This window comes from Pelobates fuscus, chromosome 11 (assembly GCF_036172605.1).
Source record: "Pelobates fuscus isolate aPelFus1 chromosome 11, aPelFus1.pri, whole genome shotgun sequence".
In the NCBI taxonomy this organism is placed as follows: Eukaryota; Metazoa; Chordata; class Amphibia; order Anura; family Pelobatidae; genus Pelobates; species Pelobates fuscus.
In genome coordinates, this window is record NC_086327.1 from 91,305,313 (window position 1) to 91,326,610 (window position 21,298).

Genomic DNA, 21,298 nt, shown 5'->3' on the forward strand with positions numbered 1-21,298 from the left:
AGAGGGCATCGGTTATATTGCAGCATAGCAGCCTCTGGGCAATAACTTAAATGTGACAAGTCACATCACAACGGCCGGGCATGTCTGGGCAGTTATATTTTTGTAACGGGTATAATTTTAGCAGTCTTGCTTCTCTAGCATTTATATCTATGTAACCGATAAGATTCTAGCACTGTACTATAATCTGTGTAAAGATATCTAATAATAGGTAGCAATATAGCATGGTGTGGAAGGCCAGGGCAATGATGGCTGTGTGACACATGCGAGTATAACATTCCTGGGCAATGATATATAATTGACCTGTGAGATGTCATTGCCCTAGGGATGTCGATCAGTGGAGTATTCTTTGTGATCGGCAATGACAAGTGATATTTATCATAGGAAGTTATTTTTGTTGCAGTCGGGTATCTTTCTGTAACGATGTGATAAGTGAGATTATAACCTGATGCCAAGAGGCCACAGTATTGGTGTGGGAGAGGAGATCATATTACAGCATCATATCCCCTGGTCATTGATATCTGTGTGACCGTTGAATTGTAATACAGCATGTCAGGTCTGGACGTGTATGACCGTTTATGTATTCCTAGACAATGATGTCTGTGCTCTGTAATGCTAGTTGTTTTGGTATTGGAGAAGTCACCATCTCACCTGTTGCACAATGTCACTTCTGCCACCTTGCTTTGCAATCCTATGCTCATGTGTTGGCAGGCTGGGCACAACATTTACAGTCATCGGACATGATTTTGTTTTTATGATTTAGGACACCATGGAAGGTCATCCATCTCATAAACCAGACTTTGTATGGGCTGACCGAGCACAACATTATAGTTTGCTATTGGGACAATCTTTCTGCCCATAACCACTTACCGTATATACTCGAGTATAAGTCGACCCCTAATTTTACCCCCCAAAATTGGGAAAACGTATTGACTCGAGTATAAGACTAGGGTGGGAAATGCAGCAGCTACTGGTAAATTTCTAAATAAAATTGTATCCCCAAAAATTATATTAATTGAATATTTATATGCAGTGTGTGTGTGTGTGTGTGATGCAGAGTGTGTTTGTGTATGTGATGCAGAGCCTTGGTGGGGGGTGGGCATTTTTATTATTTTTGAATTTTTTTTTTTTAAATATTATTAATATTTTATTATTTAAATGTTTATTTGTATTCGTCCCTCCTCCCTGCTTGATACATGGCCAGGGAGGGGGGCTCTCATTCTCTGGTGGTCCAGTGGATGGGCTGTGTAGGAGGGGGGCTGGCAGGAAGCGTTTACTTACCTTTCCTGCAGCTCTTGTCAGCTCCCTTCTCCTCCGCGCCGGTCCGGTCAGCTCCCATGTCAAGTCCCACTGCAAGTCTTGCGGCCGCGCGGAGTGTTGCCACGGTAACCCGCTCTCGCGAGACTTAAACTGGAGGAGAAGGGAGCTGACCGGACCGGCGCGGAGGAGAAGGGAGCTGTGAACGCGCTTTGTGTGCTGAGGCTGTCAGCTCTGCTGTGGGAGTGGCTTGAGCTGACAGCTGAAGACCGAAGAGGAGGTCCCACAGAGACTCTTTCTGGCCACAATAGTGGTTGAAGGGGGGGGGCCCTAAAATTAACAATAAGGGGGGGACCTACTGTCCCCCCCGGCCCCCACCCCTGAGCGGTGGGTGGGGGCCCTAAAATTAACAATAGGGGGGACCTACTGTCCCCCCCAGCCCCCACCCCTGAGCGGCGGGTGGGGGCCCTAAAAATAACAATAAGGGGGGGGACCTACTGTCCCCCCCCCAGCCCCCACCCCTGAGCAGCGGGTGGGGGCCCTAAAATTAACAATAAGGGGGGGGAACTAGTGTCCCCCCCCGGCCCCCACCCCTGAGCAGCGGGTGGGGGCCCTAAAATTAACAATAAGGGGGGGGGACCTACTGTCCCCCCCGGCCCCCACCCCTGAGCGGCGGGTGGGGGCCCTAAAAATAACAATAAGGGGGGGGACCTACTGTCCCCCCCCCAGCCCCCACCCCTGAGCAGCGGGTGGGGGCCCTAAAATTAACAATAAGGGGGGGGAACTAGTGTCCCCCCCCGGCCCCCACCCCTGAGCGGTGGGTGGGGGCCCTAAAATTAACTGGCCCACTCCCTATCCCAATTATGACGCTGCACCCTCTCCCCCAATTTAATACACTTCCCCCTCCCACCACTCTAATACACTGCACCCCCCCCCCCCCCCTCTATTACACTGGCCCACTCCATCTTCCAATTTAATACACTGCCTCCTTTCGCCATCAAATGAATACACTGCCCTCCCCCCTCAAATTAATACACTGGCACCTCCCTTCCCAAATGAATACACTGCCCCCTCCCTCAAATGAATACACTGCCCCCTCCCTCCCTTAAATTAATACACTGCCCCCTCCCTCAAATGAATACACTGCCCCCTCCCTCCCTTAAATTAATACACTGCCCCCTCCCTCAAATGAATACACTGGCACTTCCCTCCCTTAAATGAATACACTGGCACTTCCCTCCCTTAAATGAATACACTGGCACCTCCCTCCCTTAAATTAATACACTGCTTCCCCCCTCCCCAATTTAACACTCTACACGGGAAGGTCCCCCGGGGCAGTCTTTCCCTACCTTAAGATGACCTGTCCTCTAGTTCCAGCTCTGCTCTTCTCTGCACAGGCTAGACTCTTCTCTGGCACTGCGAGCAGGAGGGAAGCAGGCTAGCCTGCTCTGCCGACAGACAACCATTCTGCCCTCTTGTGGCCGTGGGAGGGAATGCAAGGATCATACAGGAAATAACTTTCCTGTCTTGTGGCTGGTTGCAGCCACAGCACAAAGTGGCCCCAGGGCTGGTGGGCTGCAAATATATTCATAGTGGGCTGCAAGTTTGACATGCTTGGCATAAAGGAAAGGAAAATAGTTTCTGAAGGTTAATGTTGATGTAAACATTAACATTACTTTCCATTTTAACCCCTGCGCTGAAATGAAGTGTTTATTTTCTAAAATGCGGTACTCGTTGTGTACCTTGACAGATCACATCATATTTTGGCATAGGTGGTGCTTGCTGAAATCCATAAAGAAGAAAGATCTCCTTTTTTGCAAATGGTCATGTGGTTGTATTTTTTTTGTTTTATTTTGGAGGTTAATCTGTCATGGATAGTTAAATAAAATAAAATAGAATTTTAACTGCATCCATAGTAATATTTCCAGTCTTTGTTTCATAAAATGATTCGCATGACATGATTTTCCATACACCATTACAGTTTGCTCCTGCCAGATTCCCTTTTTGTTTGTATTAATTGCATTATTTTTGTGATGTACATCAGTAATGTTAAAGCAGACCCATCCCCAGTGTGCATAACATATGTTTGGTAAATACCATGCGGGTAACAGAAAGGAACGTCATCTGAAATCTAAAATTAAATTCGGATTAGAAATTAGATTGTTCTCATTCTGAATCTCTGCCTGGTGCTGTTCCTGGTACTGCCATCTTCCAACTGCGAATTCCTTCCCCACATCAATTTAAAGCTGATATCTTGCTTCTATGTTTATAAAAAAAAAAATATATATATATATATATATATATATATATATATACCGTATATATATATGTGTGTGTGTGTGTGTATTATTGCGTAAACTGGGAATTGTGGAGAAATTACAGAATAATTGCAATTATTAAACTAAAATTGCTGAGCTAGATACATTGGAGAAATGTTTCTTCTATGCTATAATACATTAAACCTTGCAATTCTCTTATCCATTTTTGGTTTAGTAAAAAAACACATTATTCTTCAGTAGCACATTGTGAGTGAAGATGCTGGATACATCTGCTGTCATTCACGAGTTACAAAAATATGAGGATATATTGGGCTATCTATGGACCTCAAATGCTATAATTAAAAGTTTACTTGAAGTGTCATAAACGCTACAGCATGCTGTGTAGTGGGTATGATGCCTGAATTACCCTGGGTAGCTTTCTAAGGCACCATGGCCACTTCAAATCACTGAGTTAGTCTTGATGCTTGGAGTAACCTTTTAAATAGGGCACTCTAATGTTAGAAATACAAATCTGTATTTCTAACTGTACAGCTACTCCTGACTGTTTAGGTTTATGGGCACCCCCTGTAATATGTGACTTTTTTTTTTTTTAAACTTATCTTCTTGCTGCAGCCACATCTCCCGTGACTGAAATAATCTGTGATGATCTCAGCCAATCCGCTTTTCCTTCATAGGGAAGCAATGGGGGTGCTACTACGCATGCGCTGTAAGTGCCAGTCAGCACCTCCTCACCAAGTTGCATTAGCTCAGGGCATCTCTATGGGGAACATTTGGCATCTTCATCCAGAGTGTGAACACCCCAAACGTTGGTCCTTAGGTACAGCTTTGAGTCACCACTGTGTAAATTCCTGCGGGATCACAATGGCAATGTGAAATGTTTATAATTTACTACTATACATGCATGCTATGATTCCTTGCTCTTATGCTTGCCAACTGCTACGGCAACCATTTTGAAATTGTCACATATAGATTTATTTTCAAATGTGTTATTTAAAGCAACACTTCAGACCCCTTCACCAAAGCAGGGAAGATTATAGAATAATTCGTTATTTTGTAGTGCAAAATATTTTCAAACGAGCATGTGTATACGTGGTGTAACAGTAGCATGGCACAGAAAGACATTGCACATTTTTCAATAATAAAAAAACAGGAACAGTAAACCGTTTGGTTAGTCACATCTACACAGTGGAGTAGGCTCAGCGGAGCCGAGAGGTTCTGGTCAAGTGCAAGGAATCTTGGTCTGGGTTTATCTATAGTTTGCTTGTGCAGCAATGTAGCCTGTGTGATGGAATTTAGTATCTACTAAGTAACATGCTAGTTGTGGTGGAGCGAATGCTGGGCAGGCGGGGTAGCTCTAGGGCACTGTGGTGTCCTGTATCAGCAGGGCGTCTGGCTGGTAGTCTGCTCTCCTGAGGGCATTGATCTTGTTTAGTGTGTTTATGGTCGTGTCTAGTATAAGCAGGGCTTGTTGACATTGCATTCGTGTCAGGTGTGACAGGTCTGTTGGCTATTCTGTTGTGTGGAATGCCCTGCTCTGCCTCTGCATTGAGCGTGAGATCCCCTAACCAAGGGGACTGCAGGGGAGGAGGGTGTTATAGGCGCCTGTCGGGGTGTCCTCAGTTTTGTGTGTTCCTCGAGGTCGTGGGGTCTTGTGACCGTATGGTTGCCTAGGGGAGTGTCTCTGGGCGTCTATCTGAGTTATGCACCCTAGGAACCTGAAACCTGAGTATACGTGACTGATTTAAAAAGGGAAAACACATAAAAAATTATAACAACAAAAGATAACATCTTGTTGGAGCGGTAATGGTGTGGAAAATTATGGGGAAGTAGTCCGACATGGTCAGAACGAGGTTAATGCAAGTGTTCATGGAAGCGGAAGCCGCAGTCCACTCGTTCCCAGGATGAAAGGTGAGGCGGTCGCGGGGACCCTGTTCTCTCCATGATTCTTCACAGGCCTCCTTGTGGTCTTGTCCAACAAGCCAAGGGCTTCCAGGAAGATAGTGGCTTCATCTATTGAGGTGAGAACGTGTGTTGTCCCTGCATGGGTAACTTCCTAGGAGCCTCCTGTTCCCCGTCTGTAGGCTATGCCTGCTGTGCGTAGCCGGGCCGTACGATTTGCGCCATAGTAGAGTGGCCCACGACAAGTCCTGATAAAAGATGAGCTCTGAGTCCTCAAAGGGTAGGGGCATTTGGCCCTTAAGCACAGCCATTATATGGAGCTTGTCTTGGACTGTAACACAACATAGAATTATGTCTTTGGGTACAGGGGACTTCAGGCGTGTTTAGGTTGGGAGGCGGTAGATTCCATCTATTGTGATTTTCTTTACAGCTGCGTGGGGGAGTATAGTGGTCAGAAGGCGTCTTTGTAGTGCGGCAACTCCTCTGCAGAGATGACGGTTGGGATTCCCCTGATTTTAATGTGTGTGAACCTTTGCCGGTCCTCTAAGGTTGCCATTTTGAGTGCCACGAGTTTCTGGTGTTGCTGGATATGTTGTACCTTTTCATGAAGTGATGTTAGGTGAGATTTGACCCCCACCACGTCTTCCTCCATGGCTTTCACCCGCTTGCACTTCTTTCTTAAGGAGGGCCAAGTCGTCTGCTAAGAGCTTGTGGGTGTTAGCTAGCAGGAGTTTTAGATCTCCCTTGGTGGCTGGAGTCGCGTCATCAGAGGATTCAAGCTGCTGTGGCTGTGTTGCCCTTGTGGTCGGAGGGGTCTGCTCTGGGTTGGGAATGTGGTCTGTTTCCCGCTCGTCTCCTGTGGGCGTGGGCGCGAGCTTCGGTTGCGCGGGCCGCTGCAGCATCACACCGATGTCTCTGCTGTTGGTTTTTCAGATCTGCGCCCCATGGCCAGCAAATGAGCTGGAGTTGCGGTCAGTGAGGGGGATAGAGGGAGCCTATTTCTCTCAGTTGGTTGTCGGAACAGGAGTTCCTTGAGATCGTGGGCGTAAGGTAGGCCCCGGATTTGCGTTTCCACTTAAGCAGCTTTTGGGCTTGAAAGAACGGCATCTATCGATGCAGCTTGCTGTGGTGGTTTGCGAGGCTGGATGGGTGCCAGTTTCACTATCGCCCATATTATAAAAGTTTGTAGGGAGCTACTCGAAATGGCATCTGGTGTAGTGTGGTAGAAAGCTCTGCCGCCTCCCCCCTTGGATAATCTGTGTTTAAACATTGTCTGACCCAAAGCGCATGTTTATGGCTGACCGGTACCCTGTCATGTACTAACGGTTGGTGGGGGGGATTGGGGGGGGTGAGTTTTGCTCCCTATTTTATATATATATATATATATATATATATAATATATAAGGATTTACTTTCAATACTTGATGAAAGGATTTATTATATTAAAAAATAGTTTTGAGGTCACATTTTAAATGTGATGAGAACATATAATCTCATGGTATGTAGGGTCTGTGCCAGTTTCTGGAGTCTGCCTAATATTTATAGTAGAACTAGATTGAACAATTTGCTAGATGTAGATTTGTCTCTGCATTTTTAAACTATGATCATTTGTCATTTCTATGACTATTAGCGGCTTGTGTTTTTATACAAACTAAAGTCAGCTATTGTTTAGATTTTGTCATATCCATATCCTGAACATTGTTTAAGTAGTGAGCTTCAGACTATATTTACAGAATGTTTTACACCGTTTACCATGGACGAACCTAATTTCGAAACTGATGTTCTATGACTGGGATTTCTTAAGGTTATAGGCTGAAGATGAGACTTAACAGGTGTTGGTTTTGATCTTCTCAACTTGCTTGGTCAGATGCTTGGTAATGGGGCCTGTGTGTGTTGGGTGGCGGGTCCTATTGATCTCGTGTTTAAGATTAAAACGGGAGAGCACTTTATACTGGAATCTTAAAATACAACTGTTTTTTTTTTTTTTTATGTAAATGTCCACCGCATTTTTAAAATAGTTTTTAACAATCAAAAATGTTCTTCTCTTCTAGGAGGTTCTGATGGCTCTAGGCTGTATGATTGTGTTTGGAGGTACAATTCCAGTGTGAATGAATGGACTGAGGTGTCTCCAATGCTGAAACCACGGGAATACCACAGCTCCACTGTGCTAAAAGGCCTGCTGTATGTTATTGCTTCGGACAGCACAGAACGATATGACCATAGCATAGACTCATGGGAATCTCTGCGGCCCATGCTGTACCCAATGGACAACTGCTCGACCACTTCCTGCAGGGAGAAGCTATATGCTATTGGCTCCTTAGAAGGCAAAGAAAACATGGTTATGCAGTGCTATGATCCTGAAACTGATCTATGGTCCCTCGTCAACTGTGGGCAACTTCCACCTTGGTCATTCGCACCCAAAACTGTGACACTTAACGGCCTTATTTATTTTGTCAGGTGAGTTTCTAAAATACACCAGTGTTTTAATGTAAAACCAAAATCCACATTGCCGCATGTAGGCATGGAAGCTGCAGAGAATCCTACAATGTGACAAAGGTAAAGTCCACTGTTGATTTTCACCACTAATTTTAATGTATTACATACGGCTGATCATGCATGTGAACGGAAGAAGATAATTATTCATCTTTTTTATTATATTTTTTACGTTTCGAAAAAAAACACCAAGCGTGTACTAGTGAGTTTACAGCTGCATGGATACTACAGTTTCAGTATCAAAACAAATGTGTTGTGTTGGAGAGGAGTCCATGTGGGAGAATCTTCTTTTTTTTTTTTTTGCCCATGGGAGGTCTCTTCTGCTCTCTCTGTCCAACAATACTTCGGCTTAGTCTATGCCAAAGATTGATTGACAGTTTGAAGAACGGCATATTTGAAAATGTTTTTTTTCCCAAATCTATGCATTTGCTAACAAAACTGCTAAGACCATGTATAGATGAAATTGGGAAAAGAGCAAAAGTAGTTTTGGGCATGACCGGTTCCCTTTAACTAAAAGTCCTATTTATGTGGCTTGAAAACCCTAATTTGTGGTCCAAAAATGTTTCATAAATCCAGATGCAGCTCTAGTACACTTGGCTTGCCCATGGTTCTGATCAAGCCGGGGGTGGTTATAATCTTCAGGTGCTTTCTAATCAAGCCTTTTTCTCTATGTCCACTAATAGTGTATTTTTTATTAAGGTTGGCAATTAAGATATATATATATATATATATATATATATATATATATATATATGAAATTTGCATAAACCACACACATTTTATTTCTGTTTCGCTTTAATCCGATATAGTTTGTCAAAGCGGATAGAATGGGAAAAGTACACTTATCGCTTTTACTAAAACAATAATGAACAGTCAGCTGATGCTCTTAGAAGATTAAGTGCTCTTTTTAAGTCTAATAAATGGTATATTCTTTTCTCAGAGAAATATAAAATATTTATTGTAATAAGAGAACATGCTGGAAAAAGGTTAATTGCAGTTTGGAGAAAAAAAAGACAAAAGCTTAGCAATGTTACCTACGGACTCGCAAAAATAAGATAAAACATAGGGGCAAAGGGCATGACACAAGCTGACCAGGGAGCGATGCCACCTTGAGAACTGTACCCCTTCCATTCAACCTGGCAAAATAGCAGGAAATTTAAACTTAAAAGAGAATGTGTCTCCATCATGAGTGATGAGATTTTCTAATAGTGTTTTTTTTTTTGTTTTTTGTTTTTTTGTAAATTCATGAATGTGAGCCATCAGCTGAACAGTATCTTGAATTGTCATGGGTAGGGGAGGTAACCTTCCAGCAGCTAGCAATACACTTTCTTAAGGCTGAGTATGCCATGAAAATAGGTTTATATGCAGAATTGGTAAGAAAGACCTGTGTATAGTCCCTGTTTAGAAGTGCAACCCCTAGATACAGGGAGAGGGTGACCCCAAGTAACCGCAAGAACCTCCCAAAAAAGATTGTCCCACAAAGGTGTGACCCAAGGGCAAGTCCACGTAGCGTTCAAAGAAGAACCCTCCTCCTAACATCTCATAAAACAAGCAAAAACTGCTCCTGGTGTAATTTTGGACAGTCTGATGTCATGCAGGCACACAATAATTCACAGGCAGATCGGAGAGGTTGAAATGTCTCCCTGACCATCCTTGCTCCCTCTTATCCTGTGGCATTATTTAGCATAATTTTGTTCTGGTGATTGCTGTAAATCTTGCAATAATCGCCACAATTAAACTGATATTCTGTCACTTTCTTCCCCCTCATCTGTGAGAGACCTGGCACTAGCAGCACTTGTGTGCTCCCTGCCAGATGTTTTGGGAGAATAAAGAGAAACTTGAGTGGGTGAGACAAAGAATAACAAGAGGGTGATTTCGAGACCAGGGGTGACCTACAAAAAAATAGAGGAAAGACTAAGCAATATATACATTCGGGAAGTTAGAGAGACAGGCATGTAATGTGTATATTTTAGGGATTAGCATAATTCTTACTGCATATATATGGCCAAAAAAGGAGAGCTTATAGATGGCGAAGATGAGTAATCATAGGTGCACAGCACCAAACATATTTTCCCACCTTGGGGTAATGTGGATGCCCATTGAATTGACAACATTCGACTTCCACCGAAAAGTAAAATGAGCATGCAGGAGGTGCACCTGGGCCTGTGCTCCAGAATGGACTCCAAACCCCTGCTCAACCAATCTGCTGCTGCTTGTCTAATATGGAAATTAACCTTTGGCAATAAAGCTGAGCGTTCTAAGGATGGGTTAGCCCAGTGATCTCACCTGGTCATTCCTGGCCAAAATTGGAAGGGGCACTCCTGTATCAGTTGAGCAGGAGCAGAGGACTGTAGGTGGTGATAGAGCTTGTTTAATTTTTATATTTTTTCCATTTTAAATCAAAGGGTTGACAAAAACTGGGAGGTAAGCATTCACGACTCTTGGCACCATAACCACTATAATAGGCTCTATGTAGTGATTACGGTGCTTAGAGTGCCCCTTTATCCAGTCTCTCTTATCACCTTGCTGTTCCCCGGTATCTGTGTCCCTGATCTCTTCTCCTCCTCCTCCTTCTGTACACGACTACCTCATTTATGTCCTTTTTATTTTACACCCACATCACATCTCCTCCTTTACGTAAACCAGTGTTTTTTTTTTTCTTCCCTCTCTCGCTCTCTCGCTCTCTCTCGCAGCCGTGTGTTTTGTGTTTTGTCTTCCAGTTTGTCTCCTGTTTTTTTTTTTTTTTCTCTCCTCCTCCTCACCTCCTGTGCTTTCACTCTGTCTCCCCTCTCCCTCCTTGCTCCTCCCCATTTGTGTTCTGCTACCTATTGCTTTCCTTTTGAGCACGGAGGGAGTTATCCTATCTGTTAACCCGTGAATGTGTGTAACCATGCTGTGCTGGTGCGGCAGGTTTGGCCACTCAGGTCTCCCTTCATTCTCGTCATCATGTATGCATGCATGAGGTAGTATTCATTATTTTGATATTATTTGTTAAATTGTTCTAAAAGTTTAATTTTTATTTATTTTTATTTTATGGAAAGTTTTTTTTGATTTTTTTGCAAAAAATGGACCATTTCACAAGGTGGACACATATTGAGATGAGAAAAAAAATGTACTTGTATTCCAAATTAAGGTTAAGTAGCAAAAACAAAGTAACAGGTGAAGGAAGGGCGGAAGGCAAACGTCAACAGGTTTAATAAATTGTGCAAAAACTAGATGTAGAAGTGTCAATGGCTCGGTGACAATGGCTCGTAACCAAGCTTTAATTTCAAGGGGGCTTTAAGGGTGATGTTTATCTTTAGGGGATGCAAGGCACTAAATTCCTTGCTTCATTAGTGGATGGTGGTGACACCATCATGGGACAGTCTTTGACTTTCTCACCCACCGATGGAGCTGCAGAATATGTGCTTGAGCAGCACTCTTGTGAATGGCTAATTGCCTTAATGTAATCCAGCACTGGCTTGCAATGTGCATTCTCTCTCTTTCCTGTCAATAAATGGCTTTACACCTCTGTTTAAATAGTTGGTTAATAGTTTAACCCTTCAAGGTAGGGTGCCGCCAGGGACCTCCTTGCACCATAACTACTTCATTCAAATAAAATGTTATGGTGCCCAGAGAGGCCATTTAATTGCTGTTGAACATGGTGATCAAATGCAAGAGAGACTGTAAACAGATGTTCACCTAAAGCTATGGAATATGCTATTCTGTGATAAATGTCCTACTCTTTAAACGGCACTTCTTCCAGTATTGAATGACGGGTGAACCTATTCCAATATAGTCAGAGTACACAAGTCAATTGCTATCCAGCTTTCTTGGAAATGACTTTTATTAACCTGATGAGAACATTGTGTTCCTTCACCCAGTGCACGGAATATTTAGCATCTCGCTGTGAAAGCCTGTTCTAAATACAATGTTTAAGGACTAGTGTCTGGACAAGATCCGAACAGTCCAGGAACAAATTAAAAATAATAAAAAAAGAAAGAATAGCTCCCATACAGACCGTTAAAACAAATGCATCGTGTCCATTGAGAACAAACCCTCTGTCTTTATTTTGGAAGTAATGTTTATTATCCCGTCACATTACCCAGAAAGTTGCCATGAATACTGTCCTGCCTTTTTTTTTTTGGCAACAGCTGCAGAGTTCACATCGTTCACAGTAACAACTAATGCTTCTCACCTGTTTCTGTCACACAAATTTTGCCTAGAATAAAACAGTAAAAATGTCTGCAGGATCATGTTTCCTGTTGCTTAAGAACACAAGTCTGACTTGTTTTGTTACATCTTGGCAGATATAGCAGGAGAAGCAGGCCATACCTTTTTGGTCTGTGGACATGTTAGGTGATCAAATGCATTTTCAATCAGCAGAGGAGGAGGAACCTAAAAAGGTTATAGTAGAGTATACGAGGTATAAATAAAAGGTTTTTGTTTTCTTTTCATTTTTAAAGGGACACTAGAATCACCTGAACAACTTCAGCTTAACATAGTTGTTCTGGTGAGTATAGTCTGTCTCTGCTGGCTTTTTGCATAGAAATGGCAGTGTTTACATTGCTCCCGAGGGACTCCTTCAGTGGCAGTCACTCAGACAGTCACTAGAGGTTCTTCCTGGGTTGGAGCACTGACGTTCAGTGCTTCGCTGACCTTTACCCCATAAAGATGCTGTGCATGCGCACTAGCCTCCCAATGTTTTCCTATGGGAAAGCATTGGATTGACTGAGATTATCAATTCTGGTGATCTCGGCCAAGAAGGCAGATGGCGTGCGGGGCCTGCGTTGATGGAATGAAGGTATGTTTTCTACTTATTTAAGGGAGGCTGGGAGGCTAAATAGTGTTTTTAACATTAAAGGGTCAGGAATACCAATTGGTATTCATGACCCTATAGTGTTCCTTTAACTATAATAAAGGTAACAGTTAAAATATGAACAGAAAAATAAACATAAGGGACAGGCAACTGTATTTATTAAAGAAATGTAATATTGTAGGAGTCTGGGAGGAAAAGGTGTACATTATTCACATGGCTCTTTGGTTTCTAGTTAGATGTATATATAGTCTGTAAGTCAGTCACAAAGCCTGATTGGCAGTACACATAGGTTACTTAGCCATTTATGTATATTTAAAGGGTTACTCCAAGTACCATAACCACAACATATTGCTAATAGGATAGGAGTACCCTGGCTCCATTTCCCAGTAAAGAGCCCAAACATTTGCTTCTTACCTGGATGCCTCCGTTTCTAGTGACTGAGCTGCGTCCAGCGAATGAAAGTGTCCACGCACAGAATTCGCACAGAATTGACATAAGCCTAAAAGTGAAGCTGTCATCAATTTCTATTTTCTATTTGAAACTCTTTTGGGTGAAGAATCTTTGTTAAATTTATTTAGGATAAGGATTCAAGCATTTTATGATGAACATGTTCAGGATAAATCCCATATTACTATTAAGTGGCTGGCGTTTAAGGCAGTAATGAGGGGACTGTTTATACAGGTAGGTTCAAGAAAAAAGAAGCAAGAGTATGGAGATAAAGAACGACTTTTAGAAGAGCTTAAGGGGTTGGAGGAAGAAAATAAACGGAGCCCATCAAAAATAATATCTTCTCAACTTAGAAAGGTTGAAATAAAAATTCAGGAATTAAATTTGAAACTTTTGGAAAGCCAAATGAGAACTAAAATTTACTCATTATACGCAGAGTAATAAAGTTGGGAAAAAGCTAGCTAGAATATTAAAAAATAAAGTCCAACAATTAAAAATACCATTTTTGTTAGCAGCAAATGAAGCAAAATTGTTTAATCCTCAAGATATTGTGGAAGAACTCTCCGCTTATTATAAAAAGTTATATAATCTAAAAAATGAGCATGATACATACCAGCCCACAAAAGAAGAAATTATGTCTTTTTTAGCAGACATAGATCTGCCTACCCGATCAGAAATTCAAAGCCAGTCATTATTAAAACCTTTTGAGGAGGAGGAAGTATTGAAAGTGATTAATGATCTTCAGAATAAAAAGGCCCCTGGCCCGGATGGGTTTTCAAATCTTTTTTATATAAGTTTTGCAAATTTATTTATTTCTCACCTTACGGATGTATTTAATTTTTTTAAAAATTCTAGGACTATGCCGGCTGAAATGCAATTGGCCCATGTAATTACTCTGCCCAAACCAGGGAAGCCACCTACTGAAAGTGTAAATTTAAGACAAATTTCACTTTTAAATGTTGATACAAAAATGTATGCAAAATTATTAGCATTAAGAATAAAACCATTTTTGATTGAGTTGGTTTCTCACGAACAAACAGGTTTCGTTCCTTCAAGGCAACTAGGGGATAATACCCGCCATTGTTTGAATATATTGAACTGGCCCGATATTAATAAACAACAATTATTAATTTTTAGCTTTAGATGCAGAGAAGGCCTTTGATCACCTAAATTGGCAATATATGAAAGAAGTTTTGGTAAAGATGGCCTTCCCCTCAGCTTTTTTAGAGAGCATTTTTGCTCTATATACTTATCCATGAGCGAGAATACATAATACGGGGTTTTTATCATCGACGTTTCAGATCACAAATGGTACAAGGCAGGGGTGTCCTCTCTCCCCCTTGTTATTTATTTTAAGTTTAGAACCACTAATAAGACACATTAAAAAACAAAACAATATTCGGGGTATTCGCACGCCCGCAGGAGAATTGAAAATAGAGCTGTTTGCGGATGATGTTTTGTTATTTTTAACAGATCCGCTAACATCACTGTCAAACTTGATGCAATTATTGAATAGTTATGGACAAGTGTCCTATTATAAGAATAATCAAAAAAAAACCCAAGCTGTGCCAATTCATCTTCCGAAATATTTAGTAAAAGAATTGCAAGATTTATACCCATTTGACTGGCGCTTATCATCAATAAATTACTTAGGGGTTAAATTATCTAGCAATTCAGCCCAGTTAATAAAAGATAATCGCATCCCATTGATTCATAAAAGTAATAAACAACTTCAAGCATGGGAGGGGAGAGAAATATCCTGGCTTGGTCGTATTAACACGATTAAAATGATGATCCTGCCCCTTATTTTATTTTTATTTAGAACTTTACCAATTGTGTTAACAAATGCTCTTCTAAAAAAGTTTCAAACAACTATTAATGCACATATTTGGAAAAGGAAACCACTGCGGATTGCACAGAATTGTCTTTGGAAACCATATATGAAAGGTGGTCTAAACATACCAAATATTGCATTTTATTATAGAGCAGTTTTCCTTGCACAGGGTATGTCTATTCTTGAGCAGGGCTTAGCCCCAATTTGGTTGGGGTTAGAGAATGCTTGTATTAAGGAGGGCTCAGTGGAACAGTTACTCTGGCTTGGCCCAGGGAAACAAGAAAAAATATGCAATATGTTGCCTGCTACAAAAGCATTGCTAAAAATTTGGGGACAAGCTATCTGTAGGTTTAGAATATTTAAGGCGTTGGCATTGGAAGCTCCTATCAAAATGATGTCATTTTTGAGCCCTGATCTATTTTTAGATACATGGTGGGAGAGAGGGGTAAGACAGGCGATTTATATAATGCAAGTGGAATAAAACCATTTCCGGAGCTTCAGAAGCAATTTGCTCTGCCGTCACATGAATTATTTACTTTTTTACGTATTAAACATATTTTGAATAAAATAAGTGGTACTTTAAAAGATAGAATGAATAGTTCCCCTTTCTTAGGCAAATGTGTAAGGAAAATGCCAAATAAAAAAGCTCTCTCATTTTGCTATAGCCGTTTAGTTTCTACAGATGTGGATTCTATAGGTTATATGCAAAAATGGGAGAGAGATTTAGATAAGCAAATAACGCAGGAAAGTTGGTATAAGGCCTTAAAAATTACGAAACATGCTTCTAGAAGCTTATCACATTGGGAGGCATTCAGCAAATTAAATATGAGATGGTATATGGTACCCTCCAGAGTAGCTCAACTCTACCCAGGAACATCTACAGCTTGCTGGAGATGCCAAAAGAGCATAGGCAACTTGTTGCATATTTTTTGGGAGTGCCCATTGATAATACCACTTTGGCAAGAAGTGGAAACCTTTTTTAAAAGTGGATTGAAGGTAGATATTAAGTGGCAACCAGAAAGCTATTTGCTTCACATGTTTCAGATAACACCTAAGGAGGAAGCATTAACAATAATGATACACTGTTTATTAGCAACTAAAATAGCTATAGCTTATAGGTGGAAACAAATTCAACCACCTTTGTTTAAAGAGGTCATGGTACGCCTAGACTCCTCAAGTTGCTATGAGAGAATGGCAAGTCGTTTGGCAGGAAGGGAAGGAAAATTCAAACTTTTGTGGCAAAAATGGTTTAATGTTAGGAATATGTATATATAGGAGCTAGGTTATGGTCAAGAAGGTAGTAGAGAAATTAAATTAATTTAAATAAAATAAGTTATTAGTTAGTGGCGTTATAAAAAGGTCTTAGGCGCGCAAATAAGCTTTATAGATTGGTTAATGCAATTTCTAAAAGAATATATTAAAGTAACAGTGTACTGGATGGGCGTAAGGGAAAGGAAAGGAAAAGGGGGAAAGGAAAGAGGAGGAAGAAGAAGAAGAAGAAGAAGAGAGAAAGAAAGAGGGAAAAAAAGGAAAAGAAAAAAGAAAAGAGAAGGGGAAAAGGGAAAAAAAGAAAGGGAAAAGAAGGGGATATGAAAAAATGTAAAGTATGATAGCATTGTCTCTTTTTTTTTTTTTTTTTTTTATATATACTTATATGCAAGAATGGTTTGAGAATATAATGGAGATTGGAGTTAAACACCACTAAATAATGTTGATTAGTGATTTGTGTTTTGTTTTTTTTTTGTTTTTTGTGTTTTCTGTTTTTTGTCTATGTAATTGTTGTAGTATGTATATATACTGAAATAAAAATAAATTATAAAAAAAATTCTATTTTAAAGATACAGAACATTTTATGCAAAGTTTCAGTGACCGTGAGTGCGGAGTGCTCTTCTAGTCCTTGGCTGCACTAAGGCTGGTGGCGATTCAAACCAGTAACAGCAGGTGTTGCCAAGCCTTTGAGAGCATTAGGTCTGTTAAGAAAGGCAAATGAGGGGTAGGTGCCAGATGCTCCACAATTGACATACCAATCTTGAGACACCCATCTCTACTGTGATTAAATGAGTGGACATGTCCAGCACAGGTGGAGAAAGGTGCATTTGACCCTGCATCTCTGCAAACACAATGAAGAATGGGCCTGGTAGATGTCCTTTAATAGTGTTTTTGCACCCACACCTGATTCCCATTTTCATCACGTATGCAGGATAGTTAGGAAAAAGAATGTGCATAATATAAGGGATATAACTCCTGATAATTTACAGTGCCTCCTACAAAAATCTGTGTAGGAAGTGCAGATTTCAGTTGGCTATGTTAGATTTCAGTTGGAAATTGTCTGAACCTGGCATCTGTTGGGGTCTTTGAAGTACAAGAGTAGATATCAGTTTTTCTGTGTGTGTGTGTGTGTGTGTTAGAATCAGCTAATGCGTCTGTATATCCGATTGCACACATTGCTGTACATTCTTCTACAGCCTCTGTGCGATAGAAAAAAAGGTAGCGCTAAGATTCAAGGTTTTTTTTTTTTTTTTTTTTTAAATCAAAGTATAAATACACATTCGGTTTTGTGAGTGTCATTTTAACACACATTCATAGGTGCCAGCATTGTCTTTAATGTAGTGCCAGTATATTGTTATAAAAGGCTCATTTGTCATGAGGCCGTACTGTTCCCTTAAAGGGACACTATAGTCACCCACACCACTTGAGCTCAATGAAGTGGTCTGGGTGCCAGGTCCCTCATGTTTTAACCCTTCACATGCAAACATACCAGTTTCAGAGAAACTGCTATGTTTACATAGCAGGGTTAATCCAACCTCTAGTGGCTGTCTTCCTGACAGCCGCTAGAGGCGCTTCTGCGACGCTGGATGCAAAATTTGCATCCAGCGTGCAGATCGTCCATAGGAAAGCATTGAGAAATACTTTCCTATGGACTGTTAGAATGCGCGCGCGGCTCTTACCGCGCATTCCACTCCACTCGGGAGCTGAGGAGAGGTCACCAGCGCCGAGGGAGCCTGACTCTGGATTAAGGTAAACTGCTGAAGGGGTTTTAGCCCCTTCTGCGCCACGGGAGGGGGACCCTGAGGGTGAGGGTTTGTTTTCCTGACACTATAGTGATCCTTAAAAAAAAATAAATCCTGCCAAGCCTTGCTGGAAAATGTGTATGTCCCTGTAATATTGTGTTTCTGTCCTTGATCAACATATAAATGTGTTTGTGTTTGTGTTTATTTTAATAATCTGGAATTTAAGGAATTCTAAATCAATTTCATATTATAGGACTATATAGCTATTTTTTGTTCAAAAACCTAGCCATATGGGATAATTTTTTTTCTAATCTGGATTAAATGTTGGAGTTCACTGTGCATTTTGATATTCCATACTTGAGTAAATAACCCTGTTGGTGTGTAAGGAGCCGGTAGTTTTGTAAAGAAATGCTCCAAATATTCTGTATTTTCATAATCCATAAACACAATGCAATTTCTGAATATATGTTAGTGTGACACACACGTTGATATTTCATTTTTTTATTTATTTTTTAATGAAAAACTCAATAAAAACCTTTTTTTTTTTTTCCTCCCTCACCAGAGATGATTCAGCAGAGGTGGATGTGTATAGTCCATTGAAGAACGAGTGGGACAAGATTCCTCCAATGAAACAGGTGCTGTTTTCTTTTTTTCCTTGCAGACAGTTCTCTCATTGGAATAACAAATATAGAAAGTTTAAACTGAGCGTTGTTGAATTTGGCAGCCAGTCTGGTATCATTCATAGCAAGGAAAGCTGCAGAGGTATAGCCCTTTAATAGAAATACCATGGATACATTTGATACTTCAAACACAATTTTAGAATCCACAAATTACTTGCATCCATGATTTTTTTTAACCTTTTATCAGTATTGCTTGGAACACGAATGGGGACTTATGAAGCTGACTGCAAAATATAAAGGGCATGAAAACCAGACTAAAAAAGTTTTTTTTTTTTTTTTTATGTTTTCTTCCAAAATCATGTTTTTAAATCATGTATCTCTCCTCATGACTGTGGAGTGTGGGGGACCCTATCTACAATTTGCAGCTGCCAATGTTAATTCAGCCTCTCGCCCATTAATGATATGCTTCCAGGAATAGAACTGAATTAGGAGTAGAACTGAATTAAAGAGGTATTATAACCACTGCTATAGCAGTTGTGGTGCCACTATGCTCCCGGCACCACAACCTGTTTCCATATCTAACTGTTTTATAGTAGTTTGACTTGAACAGTAGGGATCTCTATGGTGCATGTTCGCACAATAACCACTACAACAGGCTGTAGTGATTATAGTTCTTAGAGTGCCTCTTAAAGGAGAAGAGCTGTGAAACTCCACCTCTGCCCTCATTTTAAAACATTAGTGTAATATAAAACCTGAATAATGCTTAGGCCTATCAAAGGAAAACAAATTACCATCTTCATTAACCACTCTGCCTTTGGTCTCATTAAGATGTTTCTGGAACCCCTCTGTAATGTAAACACACAAACTATATTTTGATTAGCTTCCTCGTGTTTTAAAGAAACACTAATGTCACCCAGACCACTTTGTCTCAATGAACTAGTGTGAATGCAGTGGTCCTTTTAGTAACATTTTAGAAACGACAATGTTTACGTGGCAGGTATCCAATTCTAAAAGTAATGTTGCACTCGGGGAAACTGTCTGGGAATTAAACTTTCCCTCCTCTCTCAATATTTGCTTTTAGTAAATGGTTTGAGTAGCTGCAAAATACATAAACAGTAACTGCCTACATATAGTTACAAACTAGTTGGCAAATACTGAAGTGGGAAAAAAGGGAGGACCAGTCCTCTTTAAATTTGAAAGTATTATCAATAACATTTTAATATTGTAATGTTTAGCAGTAGCTAATATGGAGCTCATATTGTTATTATTTCAGGTTCATGTCGGAGGCAGTTTGGCAGCCATGGATGGAAAACTTTATGTATCAGGCGGTTACGACAACACATTTGAACTCTCCGACGTGGTGGAAGCATTTGACCCCGAAACAAGAACATGGAGCATTGTGGGCCACCTCCCTCAGCCTACATTCTGGCACGGCAGCGTTAGCATATTCCGGCAATTCATGCCTCACACACAGTACAGTTTTGATGGAGTCACGTTGGACAATGCCCACCACGAACGACACACAATCAACCTCAACAGACGACGACAGAACTTGCACAATCACAACCTGAACGAATTACACCGGTGATAGGAAGTCTAATTAATGACAAGAGTGTGAGAAGACATTGCTGCTTAGTATGAATAAACTGGTTGGTATGTGGAAACAGCAGGGATTATAAAGCCCTCATTGTTTATAAAATGGCTAGGACCCGTGTTCCTATTTTAATGCAATGTGTACATCATACATATTTTTCTTCCACATACCTTAACCAAAATCTATGTAGTTGTATGTTTGTACAGGACTGATGCTGTTTCTTAAGAGAGAAATTTTACAGGGCCGTAAGAAAATATATATATATATTTTTTTTTTTTTCTAGTGAACATAAAATATTTAAAATGCACTTGATCACGACTTTCCTCACTGTTCTTTAGTTCAGATTGATTTTCATGCATGCATTAGAGATTGTTACTGTAACCATGGTGCCTGATTATATACATTCTGCATGTTCTGGTAAATAATATGATTTTATACACAGTTATAGTACGGTATGTAGGAGTTTCTTGATGTCTTTAAACATGCTCTCTGCTGGACATTTTATTTTGTTTTCTGAGAAGATAAAGATAACGTTTCAGGTGTTTTCCACAGCAATGGGCTGTGGGTCATGGGATTTGTGTTTTGGATCAACAGCAAAAATAGATGTGGCTAGATTTGATGGACTTGAGACTTCTTCTTTTAGCCTATATTACTATGTAAATGTTGCAGCAAGAAACAGATTGGGGAGTTTGAAATCTCATTTATTGGTATATTTATTAAACATGGGTTGGCTCAAGAGGAGAATTTAGGGGTGGTGTACATTTTTTGTACACTCTGATTTTAGTAAAATGCCAATGAAGATAATGTTTTAGGATTCTTTTGGAATCCCCATAATTTAGCACTTCTAAAACATCCAATACTTTGCGTTGTTGAATTCTTGACGAATGCTTCTTTAACCAAGACGTAGTTTTAGGTACATTGTAACTTAATCAAGCAGTTCACTTCTTGCCTTTCCATGGGAATTGCTCAGCAGTGATAACCAGAGTTCTGTTGTGGATTTATTTGCTCTGTGCAGTCTGTATTTTAAAATGTACAGCTGTCTGATGACATTTTAGGCCCTTTACACTCT

The 21,298-nt window shown here is 40.5% G+C and overlaps 1 protein-coding gene across 2 annotated transcripts in view; it reads left to right on the forward strand.

Moving 5' to 3' along the window:
* The window catches only part of KLHL21 (kelch like family member 21), a 36,145-nt gene extending 15,427 nt beyond the window's left edge, over window positions 1–20,718 (forward strand). For both annotated transcript variants that reach the window (XM_063436807.1, XM_063436806.1), the window contains exons 3-5: window positions 7,484–7,889; window positions 18,578–18,650; window positions 19,909–20,718. In XM_063436807.1, coding sequence (XP_063292877.1) covers window positions 7,484–7,889; window positions 18,578–18,650; window positions 19,909–20,223 — 794 coding nt within the window. In that variant the 3' untranslated portion in view covers window positions 20,224–20,718. The remainder of the gene's footprint in view (window positions 1–7,483; window positions 7,890–18,577; window positions 18,651–19,908) is intronic.
* The last annotated feature ends 580 nt before the right edge of the window (window positions 20,719–21,298 follow it).